Source organism: Podarcis vaucheri, assembly GCF_965113315.1.
Source record: "Podarcis vaucheri genome assembly, chromosome: 4".
In the NCBI taxonomy this organism is placed as follows: domain Eukaryota; kingdom Metazoa; phylum Chordata; class Lepidosauria; order Squamata; family Lacertidae; genus Podarcis; species Podarcis vaucheri.
In genome coordinates, this window is record NC_138762.1 from 27117330 (window position 1) to 27139139 (window position 21810).

The 21810-nt window shown below is 45.3% G+C and overlaps 1 protein-coding gene across 2 annotated transcripts in view; it reads left to right on the forward strand.

Moving 5' to 3' along the window:
* Positions 1 to 21810, forward strand: part of SHISA2 (shisa family member 2) — a 455435-nt gene that overhangs the window by 2482 nt on the left and 431143 nt on the right. The window contains exon 2 of one of the 2 annotated variants that reach the window (XR_014219008.1): positions 5577 to 7955. Coding sequence is in view for 1 of the 2 variants with exons in the window: in XM_082220341.1 (XP_082076467.1) it covers positions 5577 to 6130 (554 nt within the window). In the remaining variant the exon portion in view is untranslated. Of the gene's footprint in view, positions 1 to 5576; positions 9483 to 21810 lie in introns of those variants that run through there. The other variant, XM_082220341.1, reaches the window with a different exon arrangement.

Here is a 21810-nt window from a genome sequence, read left to right on the forward strand (position 1 = left end):
CACAGGCACCCATGGTTGCAGGGCCAAGCTGGCATTCCTGCTTGTGTGCATGAATATTAAGAACAGGCATAGGCAAACTCGGCCCTCCAGCTGTTTTGAGACTACAATTCCCATCATCCCTGACCACTGGTCCTGTTAGCTAGAGATGATGGGAGTTGTAGTCCCAAAACAGCTGGAGAGCTGTGTTTGGCCATCACTGACTTAACTCAACTGGCCTTACCTCTGAATTGACACATGTAGGACTGTAAGCCTTACTGCTTTCAGAGGGAAAGAGAAGCACAAAGCTAAATACACTCTGCTGAACTCTCCTACTGAAATAAATGGGATTTAAAACTTTGGCTGGATCACATTTTCATTTTATTTACTCATGATGTAATTATTTTAGTGAGCTATGACAGCCCACTAAGAATTTCTAAATAAGTTCAAAAATTCTGGAGCCGAGCTCTGCAGTCCACCTTCTTACGAAGCCATTATAACTTTAATGACTTTGAACTAAAGTGTATACAGTGCTGCCAAAGTATTTTTGAGAAGATAGATGAGGTGACAAACACACTGCTAATAAGCACAGTGGTTATAAAACAGGCTGGTGCAGCTAAGCTGTTGACTTCAATGAGCCCAAGAGTACTTCCTTGCTGGGTAGTGACCAATACCTCAGCTCAAGTTCCACTGAAATCAGTAGGTCTTATGCAATGTGCTTAGGATTTTTATGAAGCATTGTTCATCAAAACTTAATAACACTTAAGTTTCCAGTATCTGAGTAATGAGGCTTTTTTCTTAATGCTCATCTTTTAAAAAAATCAACACAGCAAATAATAATAAAAACTGCAGGTGGCAAACGTCACCTGAGAAGTGTCATCCCAATCTTTCTTTTATTGCATGCACGATTGGGAGTTTGCCTTCTAAGAGGCGGCTTGTTGTGTCATGAGTGTATCATCTAAAATGAAAGGCTTGGGTCCAGGGTTGCTCTCATTTCAGTTCTGCTCTTGCTGAAGGAAGGGGGCAGTGTGTGGTCTTTGTGATGCCCTCCTTCCCCTGCCATTCCTGGAAAGCTGCTGTGGGAGAACTTCCCCAGAGCAGCATGAGAGGTTGCATAGAGGTGATTGACAGGTGGGGGCAGGAATAAGCAGGGAGTCTCCACTGGACCTCAGTGCGTTCCATGAATGGAGCTCTTCCATCTAGACCCTAACCATAGAAATTATGCTGCTTACTTCTGAACTGATTATTATTATTTTAACTTGCATTCAAATTTAATAAATAAACTCACTAATCATGATATGACTGACTGACTTGAGATTTCTGTAACTGGGCAACAGAGTACCTTAGCCTCACAACAGTTCTTATGCTATATCATAAGCAAATAGAGAGGAAATAATAACCTCGTGGCTAAGCAGGAATTTCAACCTTGGTCTTCCCGCTACCAGCTTGACTAACTGCCCCCACCCACAACAGCCTAAATTCGGGAAGGAACGTTATTGAATTGGGATCTGTACAGGACACTGCTCATCCAATAAGGCATGCAAATCAGCTATCGGATAATCCTGTGCAAAACAGTTCCAAATGCTCAGTTCAGGTTGCACAGTGTGGATGCGCCTTCCCATCCATGTTGTGATGCAGGTTGTCATAGTAGTAGCAGTGGTTATTATTTCAACTATAGCAATGACAACTTAGTTCAGTGGGAAGAGCCAAGTTATGGAAAACAGCCAGGATCTGAAGCAGGTTTACCTGTGAGTCAATCAGGAAGCGGTAAGACTGGGGTAGCCAACGTGGTACCCTCCCAACGTGGTACCCTCCAAATGTTTTGGACTGCTGCTCTCATCATCCATGAACATTGGCCGTGCTGGCTGAGGATGATATCCAACTATAGTGGTACCTCGGGTTACATACACTTTAGGTTACAGACTCCGCTAACCCAGAAATAGTGCTTCAGGTTAAGAACTTTGATTCAGGATGAGAACAGAAATCGTGCTCCGGCGGCGTGGCAGCAGCGGGAGGCCCCATTAGCTAAAGTGGTGCTTTAGGTTAAGAACGGACCTCTGGAACGAATTAAGTACTTAACCCGAGGTACCATTGTACATATGGAGGACTCCATTTTGGTTTTCCCTGGGCTAAGAGATAGCCGTATTTCCTGAGGCTGCTTACTGAGCTTTATGGCACAGGTGAAATTTGAACCAAGACTTCCCCATTCTGTCTCTTAGCCACTGTGTTAAGGTGAAGGGAATGCGTATCTCCAGCTAGCCTCAGAGCAGCAATGAACAGTCACCGTACTAGCTTGTAACCATATACAGTGGTACCTCGGGTTACATACGCTTCAGGTTACATACGCTACCAGTGTGGTGTAGTGGTTAAGAGCGGTAGTCACGTAATCTGGGAAACCGGGTTCGTGTCTCCGCTCCTCCACATGCAGCTGCTGGGTGACCTTGGGCCAGTCACACTTCTGTGAAGTCTCTCAGCCCCACTCACCTCACAGAGTGTTTGTTGTGGGGGAGGAAGGGAAAGGAGAATGTTAGCCGCTTTGAGACTCCTGAAGGGGAGTGAAAGGCGGGATATCAAATCCAAACTCTTCTTCTTTAGGTTACAGACTGCTAACCCAGAAATAGTGCTTCAGGTTAAGAACTTTGCTTCAGGGTGAGAACAGAAATCGTGCTCCGATAGCGCGGCAGCAGTAGGAGGCCCCATTAGCTAAAGTGGTGCTTCAGGTTAAGAACAGTTTCAGGTTAGGTACGGACCTCCGAAACGAATTAAGTACTTAACCTGAGATACCATTGTAGATTGTTCTTACCTTGTTGTTCAGGGGAAAGAGAATAAAATGATTCTGAAACAGAAGAGATTGTATATAAGCTGATATACGATATGATACAAGCTGTTCCTCTTTGTGTAGCTGCTGAAATAGAGGGAAGTGGGGAATAGGCAGGCACCAGTGGCTTGAGTGCAGAGCTGCAATGTTACTCAGCCATTCATTCATGCTTTACAAATGTCAGAATTCTGAGTTAACCTTTTATTCCTGTTTTGATAGGGTATGGTGTGTTAGCCTCAGTATTCTAGGTGGCAGCATTACCCAGAATATCTCAAGATGAGTTGTATTTCAGACCTGACATCCTAGCATGCATTGATTTTTGTCTCCCAATTTAAACAAGAAAATCCCAGGAAAGACAAGTTGTTCTGGCGGAGGGACCCCCCCCCCCCCAAAGCAACGTGACACTTCATTTCGCCTCCAAACTCTACCTGTTGCTGTGTGAATAAACAGCGCCACTTCCTAATCATGTATTTATGTGATTGGATTTCAAAAGGTAAACTTCAGCCCTCTTTGGGAAAGCCCTAGTTGCTTTCCAGCACTTCCCCTGCTGTTCATGAATCCTAAACACATCAGAACTAGCCTGAAGTTATGTTATAGTTAGAGCTGGTTTACTCCCGGAAAGTGTGCTTGTTGCAGCGAGAGCATTAATTTCAATAAGGTTTGTAACAGGGTGCCTGTTCCCCATTGAAATTAATGGAGAGAGTGCACAACAGCAGAGCTTCGGGGTTTACTTAAAAAAAGAACAGCAACACTTCGCTATAAACCACCTTTCTCTAGAAGTTCATTGCCATATTGAGCCAGCTTTTATAGGCTTTGCAGCAGTGCTATCCTGTACATAGCTATTCAGATGTGAGCCTCACTGAGTTTGCCTGTTTACTCCCAGGTAACTACACACAAGATTGCTGCCTTCATGTTTAAAGAGATGTGGTTTTTCTCCTCTCATATCTTGCAATGCAGGGACGCGGGTGGCGCTGTGGGTTAAATCACAGAGCCTAGGACTTGCCGATCAGAAGGTTGGTGGTTCGAATCCCTGCGACGGGGTGAGCTCCCGTTGCTCGGTCCCAGCTCCTGCGAACCTAGCAGTTCGAAAGCACGTCAAAGTGCAAGTAGATAAATAGGTACCGCTCCGGCGGGAAGGTAAACGGTGTTTCTGTGTGCTGCTCTGGTTCACCAGAAGCAGCTTAGTCATGCCGGCCACATGACCCAGAAGCTGTACGCCGGCTCCCTTGGCCAATAAAGCGAGATGAGTGCCGCAACCCCAGAGTCGGTCACGACTGACCCTAATGGTCAGGGGTCCCTTTACCTTTATCTTGCAATGCAGGGGCCATAAGAAAGCAACAAGGCAATTTAGTGTGAACTAGAGAAGAGCTGAAATCCGTTATTGGACTTTTCCCCCTACTAAATATCTGTGTCCCACTTTTACTCACCCATCCCCATAGAAAAAGGCCACTTAAAAAAGAATTTTCTCCAGATACTCTTCTTTACTAAGTGTTTTGTGGTATCTGCTATTCCACTCCCTTTCAAGGCCCTTGAACAATGCCCCACTCAGCGGAGGAAGCAGCACAATGTTGGCCAGCTTTCCAGCAAAATTGCTTCTGCTGCTGCTCATAGTTGTCACAAATGAAAACTTTTAAGATGGCTTTAAGCTCCTGCCATGCCCAACTGCAGAATCCCACTCCCCTCCAAAAGTTGGGGCATTTCAGTGAAATGCTGTTTCTCCAGTTTCCCTGGAGTTTCACAGATAGGGTGAATAATTTCAAGAGGCCACTTTCACACAGGTGTAATGAGAACCAGGCAGAGGGCCTTCTTGGTATTGGTGCCCGCCCTGTGATATGCCCTCCCATCAGATGTCAAGGAAATAAACAACTATCTGGCTTTTAGAAGACATCTGACGGCAGCCCTGTTTAGGGATGTTTGATGTTTTATTGTATTTTTAATATTCTGTTGGGAGCCGCCCAGAGTGGCTGGGGAAACCCAGCCAGATGGGTGGGGTATACATAAATTTATTATTAATAATAATAATATTACTACTACTACTACAGTGGTACCTCTGGTTACGAACTTAATTCGTTCCAAGGTCCGTTCTTAACCCGAAACCGTTCTTAACATGAAACGCGCTTTCGCTAATGGCGCCTCCCGCTGCTGCCGCTGCGCTTCTGGCGTGTGACTTCCGCTTGCATCCCGGGGCAAAGTTCGCGACTGGGAGCATCTACGTCCGGGTTAGCGGAGCTCGTAACCTGAAGTGTTCGCAAGGAGGACGGCATGTAACAGGAGGTTCCACTGTACTACTACTACTACTACAAGGGCAGAACTGGATGGTACCCAAAATATGGCGGTGCCACCAAAAATGGCATGCTTGGGTTGAGTCCCTTCTCCCCTGTAGTAATGGAAGCCAGATGACATGATCTTAGCATGCAGTGTGTTTCTCACAGTGGCTGTCAAATACGTGAAATGACCGTGGGGGGGAAAGCATGACAGGATGATACCATACAGTCAATACTTCTTCCCTTCTCCATGTTGCCCTCGCAACAACCCTGTGAGATAGGTTAGGCTGAGAGAGGGTGACTTGCCCAAGTTTGCCCAGTCAGCTGCACAGCTGAGCGGGGATTTGAACCTTGGCCTCCTGGGTCCTAGTCTAACACCCTAACCATTACGCTACACTGGCTGTGACTAAAGAATGAAGGAAAAACAGCTACTACCCTCTCAGTTTATTATGCGCTTTCAATAAAAAACTTGCTTACCTCTTTGTTTCCTTTAAAGAGTTTTTCTTTTCTGTTGGCAGTGCCTATTTACGTGCCCTTCCTTATCGTGGGCTCTGTTTTCGTCGCATTCATCATCTTGGGGTCCCTCGTAGCAGCTTGCTGCTGCCGCTGCCTGCGCCCCAAGCAAGAGCCCCAGCAGAGCCGGCCTCCTGGAGGCAACCGGATAATGGAGACTATTCCCATGATCCCAAGTGCCAGCACCTCCCGCGGATCCTCGTCACGTCAATCAAGCACCGCTGCCAGCTCCAGCTCCAGTGCCAACTCAGGTGCCAGGCCTCCCCCTACCAGGTCGCAAACCAACTGCTGTTTACCAGAAGGGACCATGAATAATGTATACGTCAACATGCCTACTAATTTCTCAGTACTGAACTGCCAGCAGGCTACGCAGATAGTGCCTCACCAAGGCCAGTATTTGCACCCACAGTATGTGGGTTACGCTGTACCGCACGACTCTATGCCCATGGCCCCTGTGCCCCCTTTCCTTGACGGCCTGCAAAGTGGATACAGGCCAATTCAGTCTCCTTATCCCCACAGCAATAGCGAACAGAAGATGTACCCAGCAGTGACTGTGTAGGGAAGAAACAGCAACAGACACCCAAGCAAAAAAAGAAATAAAATAAAAATATTGCCGCAACAGACTGTGAGCAGAGGAAAGGAACGCTTTTGGAAAGAAGCTTGCCGAACTTCATTTGTAAATAATTTTGGAAGGCTCATGCATTTCGGGACAGTATTTATAGACAGTTTTCTTTTCGTTCAGTTCAGTTGCCAAAAGAACTGTATGAGGATACCTTTGATTTAACATTTCCAGATAACACTTCCATTCCAGTGCATGATTTACAGGGGCAAAGGATTATGCTGAAGAGGCATTTACATTTCGGTTAGACAAGTGTGTGTGTGAGTGTGTGTGAGTGTGAGTGATTAAATGCCTGAGCCACTAAGTGCCCCTGAAGGTGCTACACAGTCGATGGTATTTACCTAGTGAATAGAAAACCAGCTTGTTAAATGGTACGAAATAATTGTTTTAGAAGTGTCTTTCCCCCAGAGTTTTAACTACCCTTCGTATTGCTGTTCCGACAATCACACTGACGACAGAAGGATGAACAGTGCAATCCTGGTTAGTTACATAGTCCTAGACGTTTGACTTGAAATTACAGGGAGGGACCATAGCTCAGTGGAAGGGCGCATGCTTGGCATGCAGAAGGTCCCGTGATTAAACCCTCGCATATCCAATTGTTCTTGTTGTTTTTTTAAAAAAGCAGGGATAGTTCTCCTGAGGTCCCCCAGTTGTTTCTAGACTCCCAACTCCCATTAACATGGCCAGTGGTCGGGATTATGGGAGTTGCAGTCCAGCAACATCTGGAGAGCCAGAGGTTCCCCATCCCTATTAAAGGACCTGGCAGCAGGTGAAGGAAGGACCCTCTACCTGATAGCCTGCAATCAGGGTAGGCAGCACTGGGCTAGGTGGACAAACAGCTGTGACTTCATATAAGACGGCTTTCTACGTTCCTAGTATCTTATCTACACCCCTTGCCATATCGCAAACTGCTTTTGAAAGCCTGCTTTTGCATCGTGAAACAGTTGGCTGTGTGGTATTGGTAAGGGAGCTGTTTGAGAAGCTCAAGCCCAGAAGCCATTCAGGTGCGTGGATGTAGCTACATACTTCTTTGGATCCTGGCAGTGCTCAGGAGCCGAGCATTTTGCAGAAGTGTGGCTTACCTCAGCGATTTTCAAAGCAGAAGTGAATGTGAAGGGTTCGCTTTTATTCCAGCTGAAGTACCCACAATAGCCTCAGTACCCGCTTTGTTTGCGCATGCCAACAAAAGTGTAGCTGCATTTCTTTGCAAACGCCACTTGCAATGCTCAAGAAACGCCTTTGGAATTTGGGCATTGGTGGTGTGAGATTAAGTGGGTTGCAGCCAAGACTTTTCCCCCAGCATGGCTCCTTATCCCCATTTCCAGTTCAACGGACAGGCCCTGGTTGCTTGGAGCACATGGAAATGGGATTTGTATCTGACGCAGATAGAAGTGGTCAGCCCAAACAACAGAGCAGGGAAAGACTTGCAGAGGTAGAAAAGGCGGATGCCTGGAAAACCTCTTTTTGTCAAAGTACAGACAATTCCCCGGTTGCACGGGGGGTGCTCTGTGGTGCACAATTGGAGCACCCATTGAAAAAGCCTGCAAACACCCTGTGTCCCCCCCCCGCCCCATTCCACCCCTTTTTGTGATGTTTTTGAATCCCTTCCTGGTTCAGCGCGATGCATGTGCATGTGGTCATGCACATATCAGACGCACCTAACCACCAGTTGCTGCCTGTAAAAGTATTAGAAGCGTGACCTCACCACACATTTCCGTTGTGTACAGATTCATTCATTAGCGAAATAATTCCGCGTGATGTAAAGGTCTTTGGGCGACTCAAGGGATGATATTGCACTAAACCGGGCTGATTTAATCTTTATCAGCAGCTAAGTTTCTGGCAGTCGTTATAAAAGAAGCGGAAGGTCTGTGTTAATTGTTAATGTATTTTGTGCTTCAGAAATCCAGGATTTGCTTTCTCGTTAAAAAAACCACCAAAAAAACCACACCACTATGTAGCAATATAATTCATTTATATTGTCTGCTGAAGTTTGACACTTGCATATTGACACTGTGCCAAGACTTTGTTCCTTCTGCCTCACTCCTGATGCTCTGTGCACAAGAGATAAATGCAGGAGAAAGAGATGCTCTTGAACAATGAAACAGAAGTGAATGGGCACATTGCACCAGCATACTCTGATCCAGGGAACTGAACTAAATGGAATTTACCCATGCAGCTCTTTCATGTGTGCATAAGTGCTTTTGCACCCATAGGAATTAATTGAATTCATTGTGTCTGCTGCTTGTTGTCCTCGGAGTGCTACAGGGTCTAGATCAGAGGCTCCCAAACGCTGGTTTGTGGTCTACAAGCTTCATTAATGTGGTTGCAAGGATATCTATACTCACTCATGCACTTGATTTTTATTTTTTTTTCTGATGGCGAAGACTTGGTCCCTTTTGGCCATTGCCAGTTTTATTGAACAGGCAAAGAAGACCATAGCCTAGGACCTGTGATTTTCACAATAAGGTGCTGATGCAGTCAACTAATATTTCCCTAGCTATTAAATAGGACTTATGTGTGTGCTTTGATTTTTAGAGCAAAGTGAAGTTTACTGATCTGCCAAGGCGTGCAGCAGCTTTCAAATGGTGGGTTTGAGAACCACTGGTATAGATCCATTGTCCAATAGGTACCTTTGCAGCTACCTTACTCTGCTTATCATGTTTGTTTAGTAAAGTCTAGCTCCCAGTTTGAGAAGTGCTGCCGGGAATTTCTTGCAGAGCAATGGATGCCCTTGATATGCCGTCTGCTTGAAAAGAAACAGAAGGTGCTGAGCAGTTTCCTGGATTGGGCCCACTGTTTCACTTCTGGGAGATGGGCTCAGAGACCGATGTTAGCTTTTTCCATTTGTGAAAAAAAAATAGTTTACACTCTTGTGCACAATTGCCTGGGAGCAAGTTCTACTGAACTCAGTAGGACTTACTTCTGAGTAGAAATGAATAGGATTGCACCCTTCTGTTTTCCAGAATTCATTGTATTCATTGCACATGCCGTGTTACTTATATGAAAATCAGGTGAATCTGTTTGTTTACTTGTTGGTTTTTTAAAAAATGAATAAGTTAAATCAAAAGTATGTAGAAATTAATTTACATTGAACAGGGGAAATGCTTTTGAGTTGTAATAAAAAAGAGTTTGTGACATGTGGTGTTTTATATGTCATGTATAATAATGTAAAACCAATGTTAATGTTTGGTATAATTTTTTAAATTTCTTAAAGGGCACTTGAGTAAGTGATTCTTACAAGTGAAGAAAAAAAAAAGATCTTTTGTTTCATATTAAATATTTTATGGTGTGATTTTTCTCTCTATTTGAGTTTGTTACTCATTTCTCATTTGCTTTAGGGTGTATCTACTGTTTGAGTTGTAGATAAGACATGATCCAGCCAAATGTAGAAATCCCATTGGTTTTAATGGGAGAGACTTCAGTGCAGTCCTATTTAAAAAATCAACTCAAAATGAAGTCCTGTTGAGTTCAGTGGGGCTTACTTGCAGATATGTGGGTACAGGATTGCAGGCTCAGTTTCCCACTGAAATTGAATTCTTAAAATTTGCATGTATATGTTAAATGATGGGGAACCTTTGGCCTTCCAGACTTGTTGGACTTCAAGTCCCATCAGCCTCAGCCAGCATGGGCTGGATCTACACACATCAAAGAAGCGTTTCAGTTAAATGTGTTGCAAACTTTGAGAAATAGGGTTAGCAAAAACGGAACTTTGCAGCGCTATCTGGTGTCGGTGTTCGAATAAGGTTACCAGACATCCCCATTTCCTGGGGCCAGTCCCCGGATTTACAAATCAGCCCCCTGACAAAATCTATCTATTTAGTAGGAAGTTGAGAAGTGTCCCCGGATTCATTGAAAAAAATCTGGTAACCTTATGTTAGAATGTATAAAACAATGCATATAAAGCGTTTTTTCTTTGCCAATGTAGCTGAGTCCATGGCCAGTGGTCAGGGATGATGAGCTACAACTTCAGTTAAAAGTTTAGGATGATGATAATTTGAGTTGTTGATACCTAATAGAAGTAGCCCAAGAGGTCCCTTGCTTTGTCTCTAGGTGTGGCGGTGGCAGACATGAGCTTTGATGATTCAAAACTAGATGAGACATTAATAGAGAAAGGGTGGGGAACATTAAGCTCAGGGGCAGTTTGGAGATGTGGCCCTCCAGACCTCTCTGTTTGGACCTCGGAACTCTCCAGGCCACCTTCCCCATTCATTAGCCCTACTACACAACCCTCAATCGATTTTGAGTGCATGGAATGATCTGTGACATGTGATGATGCCTCTTGCTTGCCTGTAGGTGTAGAAATCCCTGAAATACAGCCTACTGTACAAAGGTCAGAATCACATCCATTGCTCCACCCACTTTTTACTTCTGGCTCCACCCACCGCTTGCATTTAGGGCCCCCCTCCAGGTTACCCACAACTAGTCCTCTGGGGTTTAGCCTGCCTGCTCCACTGCTTTCTGTTGCTTTCTCCCTCCCTCCCCACAGCTTTGCCCTCCTGCTCTGCCCACTTTCCAAGCATTATGCCACCCTGGTCTCTTCTCCAAGTTCACCAGACAACAAGGGATAAGGGTCGTTAAAAAATTGTAACACCTGGGTCCAGAAGCACACTGCGCAAATGAATAAGTTGAGTGCAGCCGGAGCTTGCAAAATGGCAGTTCTTGGGCAGAGCGCAAGGCTGAACGGTTGTTAACGAGGAGAAAAAGGAGGTGGTACTAACCAGCTGATCTCAGCCCTGGCAAGTCTATTGCGGGCTCTGATGCCACATCTGTTTCCTACTGCTGCCATTGCCTCCGGTGGGGTGGTTTGAAGTGCCCCATAAGCTGTGGGTGCCCAGAGGCCCCATTACTTCCATGGCTTCATGGAAGAGGCTGTTTCTGCAGGTGTGGCCTTTTCACCCCTCCAAGTTAAGCTTTACCTGCCACAACTGGCATTTCTTTTTACCCAGCTAAAAGGCACAGGTGCTATGCTTTGCCTTGGGTCTATCCGTGGCTGTCTGCCATGGTAGCTAAATGGACCCCACATGCCCAGCAACATGGGAGAAGGGTCCTAACTCAGCGGCCCTTGCATGCAGAAGGTCCCAGGTGCAACCCTGACATCGCCAGGTCAGGCTGGGTGTGTTCCCTGCCTGAAAACCTGGAGAGCTGCTGCCAGTCAGTGCAGGTAGTACTAAGCTAGATGGACCAATGAGCTGACTATAAGGCAGCTTCCCATGTTCCTTTACCTCTGATTCCCTAATGCTGGGAATAAACAATAGGGTACAATTTTCAGGGTCATTTCTTGTGAGATGCAACATGCTTAAAGCCATGAGAGAGAATTAGGGGTTCAGCCAATAAAATGTTGAACTGAAAGTGTTTTTCTTCACTTAAACCACATTCTTCAGTGAGTACCAATGTATGAGGCTGTTTGGGAAAGGGCAGCGATTTCAATGCATACCCGTTTTGCTCATGCGCCCATTATTATTATACAGCTACTTGGTGATTTGCAACACATTTTACGGCAGTTCATGGCGGAGTTTCTCCCGGACTCCTTGAGAACAAGGCATTGTGGCCTTGGAAGCCGTACATCTTCAGTAATAAATTTCAGAAACCCTATACAAAGCGAGGAACAAAACGCAGCTTTTGGGGTATGAGGTTTCTTTTGAAAAGGAAGTGCTTTCACTCGGAGCCCTGCTCACCAAGGTATTCAAGCGTGCGTTTTAACTTGAAGCGTGCAATTAAGCCCTGATTACAGTGGCGCTAGTCTCCTTGCTGAATTAATGTCTAAACTGTTTCTCATGGAAAGCTGCTGTGCTGCAGCTCCCCACTGCATCCAGATCGTTTATGGTCGTTCACATTACAGCCTGCACCTGGCAGTATCACATGAAGGACCCAAATCCTGCTGCCATTGAAGTCTTGTGGGCATGTTGCCACTGGCTGCAACTGGAGCCGGAGCACGTACAGTTTTTCCTCTCAGCAGGGAAAAAGGTGGTATAAAATGATATCGTTTGCTGAATAGCTTGCCAGACTCTTTAAAATTTGTATTCCTAAATTCGAGGCATTTTGAGGGGCCCAGGAAAGGTGCAAGGAAGAAGGCAGGGAGGGCGAAGCTTCCCTTAGTACTAATTTCCACAGTAACGAGTCGAGATAATTGCTTTAGCAAGCTCAGGGAAAATGTATGTTTCCATTAAAGAGGGGACGCTGTGCACATTCACGGCGCTGTGTTTTTCTCACGAGGATTGCAGCAAACCCTAATAGAGAAACCCAGGCTGCTGTAAACTTTGATTCAATGTCAGCGGCCACAGATGGAGAGTGTTCTCTTCCCGGTGTGTAGCCAATACATTTTGATTGGGGGGTTGGTGGTGGTGCGATGCTCACACAGAGAATGGGAGTCATTGTGTGTCCTTGCTTGTGTAAATCCGCCCAATGAGCCAGTTCAATGTACAAGCCAACCTCTCTATATTACCCTAGTACAGACTCTAACCATGGTTGCTTGCCTCGGAATATTTAGATATGTTGCACAGTCAAGCTATCATGGGAATGCAGTTGCCATGTCATCTTGTGCAGATATTACCTAGTTAAAACATATCAGGTGAGATGATCCTGGGCATCCATGGATGCACATTAACCGGCTCAAAAGAAAGAACAGAAAGGTCAGATTTGGTGAATCTTTGGTTGGACTTTGACTCCCATCATCCCTGGCCGGGATTAGCTTGATTAGGTACCGTAGTTTTCTGAATCTTCCCATTTACACAACTGTGATCAATCACACTAATCCAAGTGGTTACTTCTCCATTGACAGGTGTCTCTTAGAATATCTCCATTGATCGTTAGTTTTTGTGCTCACATGTTCTTTTACTCTTAATCAATCACAGACTTGGGCAAAACTCTCCTGAGATGTAGGCATAGTCACACCAGCACAGAGCTCATGAGATGTGTTTGCCCCGCCCGTCTCTTAATGGCCAATTGCCTCTGCATCTTTTAGTCCTTTTACTTCCATCTTTTAGTCCTCTTACTTCCAGATGACCTGCTCACTGAGAATTCATCTTGGTTTGTTTACAAGGAGATTAGATGACATTGGCCAAATAGTGAGCATTCGTTCTGATTTGTTTGCTGGGAGATTAGATAAAGCTGGCTATTTAACGAGCATTCAATTCTAGTTTGTATGCAGAGATGGCATCCGATCAGGCAAGTGTTATCCTTTCTGGTGCATTTTTAAATTTGAATTTTAAACTTTGCATTTTGTATATTTTTATCATTGTCAGACGCTTTAAGGCCTTGATGGTTAAAAGCAGGATATGCTTTTTATAGTAATAAATAAATAAATAAATAAATAATGCTCCCATCGCTCCCCATTAATATTTTGGGGACACAGGCTTGTTGTACATGAACTCCAAATCAGCTTTATTTGTGCAATTCTGAATTTGCTGGTTTGTGACTGAATCCCACCTGAAAATCGCACCAGTTTGGAAGTACCCTCTATGGGGAGTGCAAGACAGAGCAAAAGCACAGTGTACTGCTGGAGGAAGGATGTATGTATTTAAAGCACCCCAATAGTACTTAGCACCCATTTGCTCAGCTCCATTGAAATAAATGTCCAGGCTTTGTGGAACTTGGTGCATTTTGCAATTTCATAAGCTATGTGACTTTGGTGCTCAGATTATTTTTTATTTTTTCAAGGACTGTAGTAGTTTATGTGTTGTGAACATGGGCAAAGCCAGGTTGTATGTTGGAGGGGCGGCTTCATGTTAGGGGGGACAGAACCTCAGTTAAGTATTTTTATTGATTTACTTGATGGGGGTGTTAGATGCCCCCCGACCCCCTGGCTATGCCCATGGTTGTGAATTTGCTGTCATTTTTATTGATTATAGCCCAGTAATGATTTATTATGATTCTTGGGGGGTGATTTTCTGTTTATTTGCTGATTTTGAGAGTTGGCTTTTTATCCTGTAATGTTATATTTCAAATGGATTAGTACTGACTATTACTTTAATTGTTTTAAGTTGTTTATTTTTGTAGTCATGCTTTTCATTATGGCTTAATTTATGTAATGGATCAGAACTTTTTAGGTTGTGTGATCTTCATTGTATTTTGTCATTTCTGATGGCTTCTTAGCTACCTTCTATATAGGCAGCGTAAAACGGTGGTTTACAAATGATATTAAATGAAATGGGGGAAAGAATGAAACCAGTAACCAGTGAACTCTGCAGGCACGTTGGAGCCCCCATGGCAGCAGCAAGGTTTTGCAGAATTAGAGCACAGAAGGTGTTAAAAGTATTGATATAGTTGGTGTTGTTCCTTCATTGCTGTGTGTGGTGTTTTATAAGGGGGCTGATCTCTGCCCCAAGGAACTAACAATCTGTCATTCAATGCAAGGGAAACAATTACGCTTAAGCTTTAAGCAGGAATATTTTAAATATTATCGATGTTTGGCTGTCATTTTCTAAGTTCAGCTTTAAAACAGGTATGTTGTCTTTCTCTCCTGCCTCCTAGCTTTGGAAAACAGGACTTTTAGAGGTTTCTGAGTGCATATTCATTATGCACTCTAGGTAAGGACAACTCTTTAAGGCCATCCGGACACGATACATCTGCACATTCAGGCATTACAACACAGCATGTCTCAAGCCTCTGTAGCCATCTCCTCTCTGGTGCAGAATTTCTCCCAGCATCCTGATCCAGAGCGATTTCACTGCCAGTGACTCAGACAGGGCAGGAAATGGAAGGCAGCCGATGTTTTCTGTTTGCTCCAAATGTTGTTCCCATTACTCATGGCTGTCCTCTTGGACCACCCTAAGCCATTTCTCTCCTCCTGCCACTTGGTGCTAACACTACTTCGATTTATGTCTCCCCTTAGACATAACTCAACGGCACCACAGAGGTTTAATCCGTTGTTTGTATAAATGAACCACTGCTTAGTTAATTCTTTTTCCTCTCTGCAGTCTGGCAGGACTGTATGTTGTGTCCTTGACTTGACACCACCAAGCTTATACAGGGAAGGGCTTGTTTCTTGGTTGTTCCACGGCACCAGATGCACAACCTCATCTCATTTTTGGAAATGTCAAAGCTGTATATTTCCCCCTCCCATGAACATATGTGATATGCACAGCGGACAGCTCCGTAAAATCCAATGCTGCCTGAGGCTCATAGGAAAGCATGGCGCCATTCCTCCACCTATTCGTTCATTTGTTCCATTTTCATGGATACCCATCTATGGAAATTATTTGGAAACAGCTCTCTGGCTGGAAAACGCAGTATCTGGCTCAACTCTTGCATATTGGTGTTTGCGACAGAACACGTTCTCGCCCCACATTGCGATCCTAGGCACGACCGCTCAGAAGTCAGTCCCACGGAGTTCAGTGGGCCTTATTTGCCAGCAAGTGGATAATAGGATTGCAGCTTTGATAATGTACATGCACCAGAAGAAACATCTCTAGTGTTCTTCAGCACTGATTGCGCACTTGAGCTTTCCCCCTATGTTAATAAGTAAAACTATTTCCATTTCATTTAATGGGCCTTAGACAGAATTGAGTGGGAATGTTATTTAGGACTTCTCTATATATAGATCAGTATACATAAAATGTTTATTGGTGGGGTGGGTCTGGCTGGCACTGTAATTATCCTCTGTTCCACGTGTTGATTATAATTGCCTTCATAGGTTCCTGGGTTATTTCCTTTCTCTGTTACTTCTTGCGTTTCCAGTAAAACAAGAGTAGGGGACCTTTTTCAAATTGAGGACCACATTCCCTGGTGGGCGAATCTTCATGCAACTGGTAGGTGGGGCCAGAAGCATAAGTGTGTGGCGCTACATATGCAAGTCTTATCTTTGTATAGTAGGCTGCGTTCTAACCATGCAAAAGTTAAGAGTTTGAGAAGAAACCCACAGCCCCAATTTCTCTGGCTTCCATCCCAGTATGCCACACTCCAAGGACACATTCCAGCCAGGTGGAAGAACTCGAGGAGGGTGTGCAGCAAGACTGATGAGGGGTGTGGCTTGGAGAGAGTTTTGAGGGCCAGATAGAAAGCCTGGAGGGCCACATGTACTCCTCTGGGCCTGAGGTTCTCTACCCCTGAAGTGAAGCAATGAAACTGACAATGCAATTTTTTTTTTGGGTGGGCACACTCACACTGCATGGGTATTGACATCAGGCCTGTTTGAAACATCTTCCTCTGAAACCTCTCCTTATGCTGGTGATTGCTGTGTCTCTATCATCCGTCAGCTGAGGGGCTTGCTCAGTGCTTGTTACCTAGAGAGCACAAGGAGCTACTATTGCACCAATGGAATAACTTGCACTTTTTGATTGGTTCACATTATGTATGCCCCCCCCCAGATGACGACTCACTTTCAATGGGTGCCAGCCTGTTTCTAACCAGGGAAGGGCTCACGTGCCTACCTTGGCTCCATCAATTGGGAAAGGGCTTTTTAACCCACTGCTGCCTAGCAGAAACCACAGCACAAGTCTTTCTCAGATCCCCGCCCCCATGTATACTTCAGCTGGGCTCATTCCCATCTGCCTGTGTCCTGGCTTGCTTTGAGGAGTGAGCAGCTGAGGTGTACAAGTGGCAAACTCTCACAGAGCCTCTGTTGTTGTTCATCCTGGGAGACAGGAACTTAGAGCCCTTTTGCCTGCGCCCCAGCTTGGGGAAAATAATTGGCATGTTTTAAGTGTGTGTGCATGAGTGTGTGTAATCAAGGGCTATGCTGGGGCCAGATGACAAGCCTTTGGGGGCGGATTTGGCCCTCGGATCTCCATTTGCTGGTTGCTAGACTGTGCTGTCACATTAACAATCCTTGATCTAGTTCAATCTTTAAATCCAAAAGAAGTAGCAAACCAGGAAATCTTTTCCTGTTGCAGGATTTGGGACTTCCTGGATTAGCAAGGTGTTACTTCCCACCTTGTTCTCTGCCTTGAGCAGTCTTGCAATTGGATAGTGGTGATTGTATTTTCTGCCTCCAATTGTTCCTTATATTTGGAAAGTCTTTTCTTTTCATGTTGCTTCTTAGAGCAGTCTGGGGCCACGAATGCCTCACGTCCCTTGCGCTTGTGCAGGCTGCATTGTTTGTAAACATTTTGGTGAGATAGAAGGTGGCGAGTTTGCCAAAAACAGTGATCTGCACCAAAAGAAAGGATCCAGATGTACATAAAATGTGCACGTTGCAATATACATATGCAAATTTAGAAATGCTGGTTGGAGTTCAGTGTTGCGCTATGATGAACATTCCATCCCTGCAAGCATTTTGGCTTGTCATGCGCAATGATGCCCCTCTTCTCCTGCCATGTGCTGATCTGGGAAGGGGGGCGGTTCTCCCAATCCCTCTTAAGCCAATTTTGGGGAGTGCCTGGGAGGAGGGGAGAGGGGAGAAAGCCCCTTTGTGCAAACCGAAGTTCTTGCTGCAACCACATTCACACCATATACTAGGATACCACTTCAAACAGTTGTGGCTTTCCCCCCAACTGCTGGGAGCTGTTTGTTAGAGGTGCTGAGAGTCTGCAAGAGCTAGGCCTAAATGAAGTTAAACAAACCCTATGTCTCTTGGATGTAAGCAGAAGGCATGTTGCTTCTCAAGTCTCCTCCAAAATCAGTTTCCAGTAGATCACTGTTGGACAAGAGAGAGCAGTATGAGCATCATGAGAAAAAGCAATCAGGAAGCCCAAACTTTGTACATTCCTGAAATTATGCACAGGCAGGCAAACTCTGGGGCCCTGATATGAGCAGGTGGATTCTTTAATTGGATTATTTTTAAGGGTCTTGATTGTGTGTTTTAAAATGTTATCTGTTCCGTGCCTTTAAAAAAGAAGTAAATTTCTTTCTATACACAGTATAATGGAATACATTAAGTCTGCAATTCCACAGAAAGGGAGTAAGCCCCATCAGCCTCCATAGGGCTTACTTCTGAGTAGACATGCACAGGTTTGCACTGTAAGTAAAGCTTATGAAAGCTTAAGGAACAGCTGAAGGATGTTTGTGTGTGTGTGTGTGTGTGTGTGTGTGTGTGTGTGTGTGTGTGTGTTTCTTTCTATTGTCTTAGTTTTTTTGGGAGGGACAGAAGATTGGGCTGCAAAGGTATTTTTTTAAGAGAAAGTATAAAACCCTTTGTGGATGGCTCTTCAGGGGAATTTGGAGCATCCTTTCAGCATTCCTTATCAGACACATTCTGATAGTGGTCTCTATGTCTAAATTAATTGAGAAGCAGGATCACATTAATTCCCCCCCAAGCTAAAATACTAAATTAATTTGCTTGGAGGTGTTATTTCCTTTCAAGATTAGCACAGAGGTTCCCTCCTCCCTGCTCAATTATAAATCCAATATATTTCTCCCCTCCCCACCTTTTTTTAAAAAGAGGAAGTCCCTTCTCCTGCTGCAGAAGATTTGAAGCCAGCCGCGGTTATCCATGCTGGGCGACAGAAGGAAGAATAGTTAGCGCCGCTGCTTTGTTCAAGACTAATGAACTGCTCTCATTCTCCTGACAGCGGCAGCAACCCAGACCCACCCAGCCAACTTTTGCCTGTAAGCCGACTCCAGCAGCTCCTCCAGATCGCAGGTTGCCAGCCGGTAGCGCCCCTTGCAGCGTGCGCTGCAAAAAGAATTTTTAATCAAAACAATGGAAAAGTGTAATTTATGCACAAGAGGCTATTTTGGAAAGCGGAGGGGAGAAGCTCGACATCGGGGACAAGCCAAGGGTTCCACTTTATTATTTAAACAGTCTGTTTGACTGAAGTTCAGCAAACGTGGAGGGAAGAGCGCATGGGGGTAAAGGCAGGGAGGTGGGACCTCAGTCTAACCAAAAGTTTTTCAGGTCTTGCAAAACGAGGATGTAGGAAAAGTTTCTTGAGCCCAGGGTCAGCCACCTCCCAGGGCTGAGGCACACCACAGGTGCCCCGCAGTGGAGAAGCAGAGCCGACAGTGGTGGTGGTTTTCAGTGAGATCCTGCTGAAATCTTGAGACACCTTGGCGGAACTTGCCATTGTCACAGCCAATGCACACACAATGCTGTGCAGCCCACGTGTGGGAGGCATTGGTGGTGGCACAGCCACAGCAACAGTAGGGTGGGGCAGCACAGTGGTGTAGCGTGGGAAGGGGGCCCCAGGCGCAGTTGCCCTGGGTGTAAAATTGTGAGGGGTGCAATATTTCAACATCTGGTGCTATCTCAAAACAGCTGCCAGGCTTCTCAACCAGGAAGTGACCTCTCCAGACAACAGAACAACTCTTATGTTCTTATCTCTGCAGCTGTGATCTGGGTGATGCGGATGCCATGAGGCAATTGAATGTGCATGTGTATTCCGTCTGTTTCTCCCTGTCCCACCCACGGCCTTCTGCGTGGCCCAAGGCACTGGCAACCCACGCTATGCCACTGGAGTGGCTCCTTACTATTGTGAAACGGGACACGCTGCCTCCCTATTGCCAACAGGACTTTTAGGCCCAGGACTGAATGTTTTTTGTGTCCATTAATTTCCACCCAGGAACACGGGAACATGCTTTATACCAAGTCAGACCATTGGTCCACCTAGAGAGTCAGTGCAGTGTTGTGGTTGGAGCGTTGGACTAGGACACAGAAGACCAGGGTTCAAAGCCTACTCGGCCGTTAAGCTCACTGGTTTACCTTGTGCCACTCCCAACACCTCACAGCCTAGCCTACCGCACACAGTTGTTGTGGGGATTAAACAAGGAGGCGAGAACCATGTGCGATGTCTTGAGTTCCTTGGAGAAAAAGGTGGGATACAAATGCAATCAATCAATCAATCAATCAATCAATCAATCAAAGCTTGGTTGTCCAGCATTTCAGGCAGGGTTCTCTGCTAGCCCTCCCTGGAGATGCTGTGATTACACCTGGGACCTTCTGCGTGCAAAGAGTGGAATCTCCAAGCTCTGCCCTCCCAACAGATTCACCTGTACCTATATGTATCTTTGGCACCCCTGCCCACTAAAAAGTTATGAGCCAGGACACACTGGCCACCAGCAGAGGTAGTAAAGTGCCAGTGTTGCCTGTATTTTTGGTAATGGGTCTATAAACAGCAAAATCACAGGGTTTCTTAACATATTGGTAAAAGCTGCAGTGAGATTTCTGAAAGGGATGGAGTCCCTGATTGCAGTGGGCTCAGTTATCTCAGGGTGGAGCTGAAGAAGAGAAGAACTGGGCATTTGTAGGAAGTATGTTTGTGTGTGTGTGTTCTAGGTGGTGAAAAGGAGCAGTGAAGATGTGTAAGAGGCAGATGGTGAAGCAGCACAGCATGAGGTGTGCGACCCTGGCTGGTGAATTGGTGTAGGATTTTTAAGAGCCAGAAAACAATACCCATAGAAGATTTTGGCCTAGAGGGTAGGTACTGCTCCACACACACCTTTGTTTTGATCTGTCCATGACAGGTACCCTTGAAGTAGGACAGCGATTACAGCACCATGGAGAGTTCCAAGGGAGACACTTGCTCAAAGAGGGACCCCTAATCAAGCCCTCAAATTTCAGCCCTGTGACTCCTTAAAGGGCCAATTCCTCGGTCTGAAGGTGAGTACATTTCCTCCTTTGGGTGGCTTCCCAGGCACATATAATGAAGAGGGAAGTTCCTTATTCCTCAGGCCACTCAAGATTGGGAGAAGGCATCAGCAAGAGTCCTCACTTGGGTTCTCCAGGCTCCTGACTGCCAGCCTTGGGTTCAGTATCCGGAACCTGGTCTCAGCTGGTGGTACCTGAGACCTTCTTGTCTTCCTCTGTGACGAAGGTAATGACTAGAGTACAGTGGTACCTCGGGTTAAGTACTTAATTTGTTCCAGAGGTCCATTCTTAACCTGAAACTGTTCTTAACCTGAAACACCACTTTAGCTGCTGCTACCGCGCCGCCGGAGCACGATTTCTGTTCTCATCCTGAAGCAAAGTTCTTAACCCGAGGTACTATTTCTGGGTTAGCGGAGTCTGTAACTTGAAGTGTATGTAACCTGAAGCGTATGTAACCCGAGGTACCACTGTATTTAATAATAACAGCCCAATTTATAGACACACCCCTTGGGTGCATTTGATGTCAAATTTCATATTAGCCTGGAGTTTGTATGGACGGGGGAGAAAACAAATGAAAAATCCAAAATAAGCAAAACCCTTCTTGACTCTTTTAATAAAAGTTTTATTGGAAATATTTTTTTGCGCATACACACAACAGCTTGTTCAAAGCTACAGATTTGCTAATTCCCCTCCCTGCCAAACTGCCACAAAGTAGAAGTACAAACGATCTTTCTTTGGTCCCTCCGGGAGGGAAACAACCCCAACTGTAATATAGTGCTGTACTTAAACTACCAGAGGGCATTCACTGAAGGGAAAAACGACAACACCTGAGGAATTGAGGAGCAGTCCCACTCAACCGCCAAGAAGTTTCTCCCAGTTTCTGGGAGCCACTTAAACGTTCTCCTTAGATCAGAGATGTTTCTCCTGCCGCATTCTCTTTGGAGCCAGAATTAAACCTGAAAAAAACATTTAGACTGCAGTCCCATGGCCACTTACCTGGCAATAATCCCTGTTGAACTCAATGGGACTTCTGAGTAGACAATGATGGGAATACACTGTTAAGCATTTTCATATTATCAGACAAGGAGGCTCAGACCTCCTTTCTCCAATAATTATAAAAAAAAGATACAGAAGAACTCTTCCACTCAAGATTCAGGCA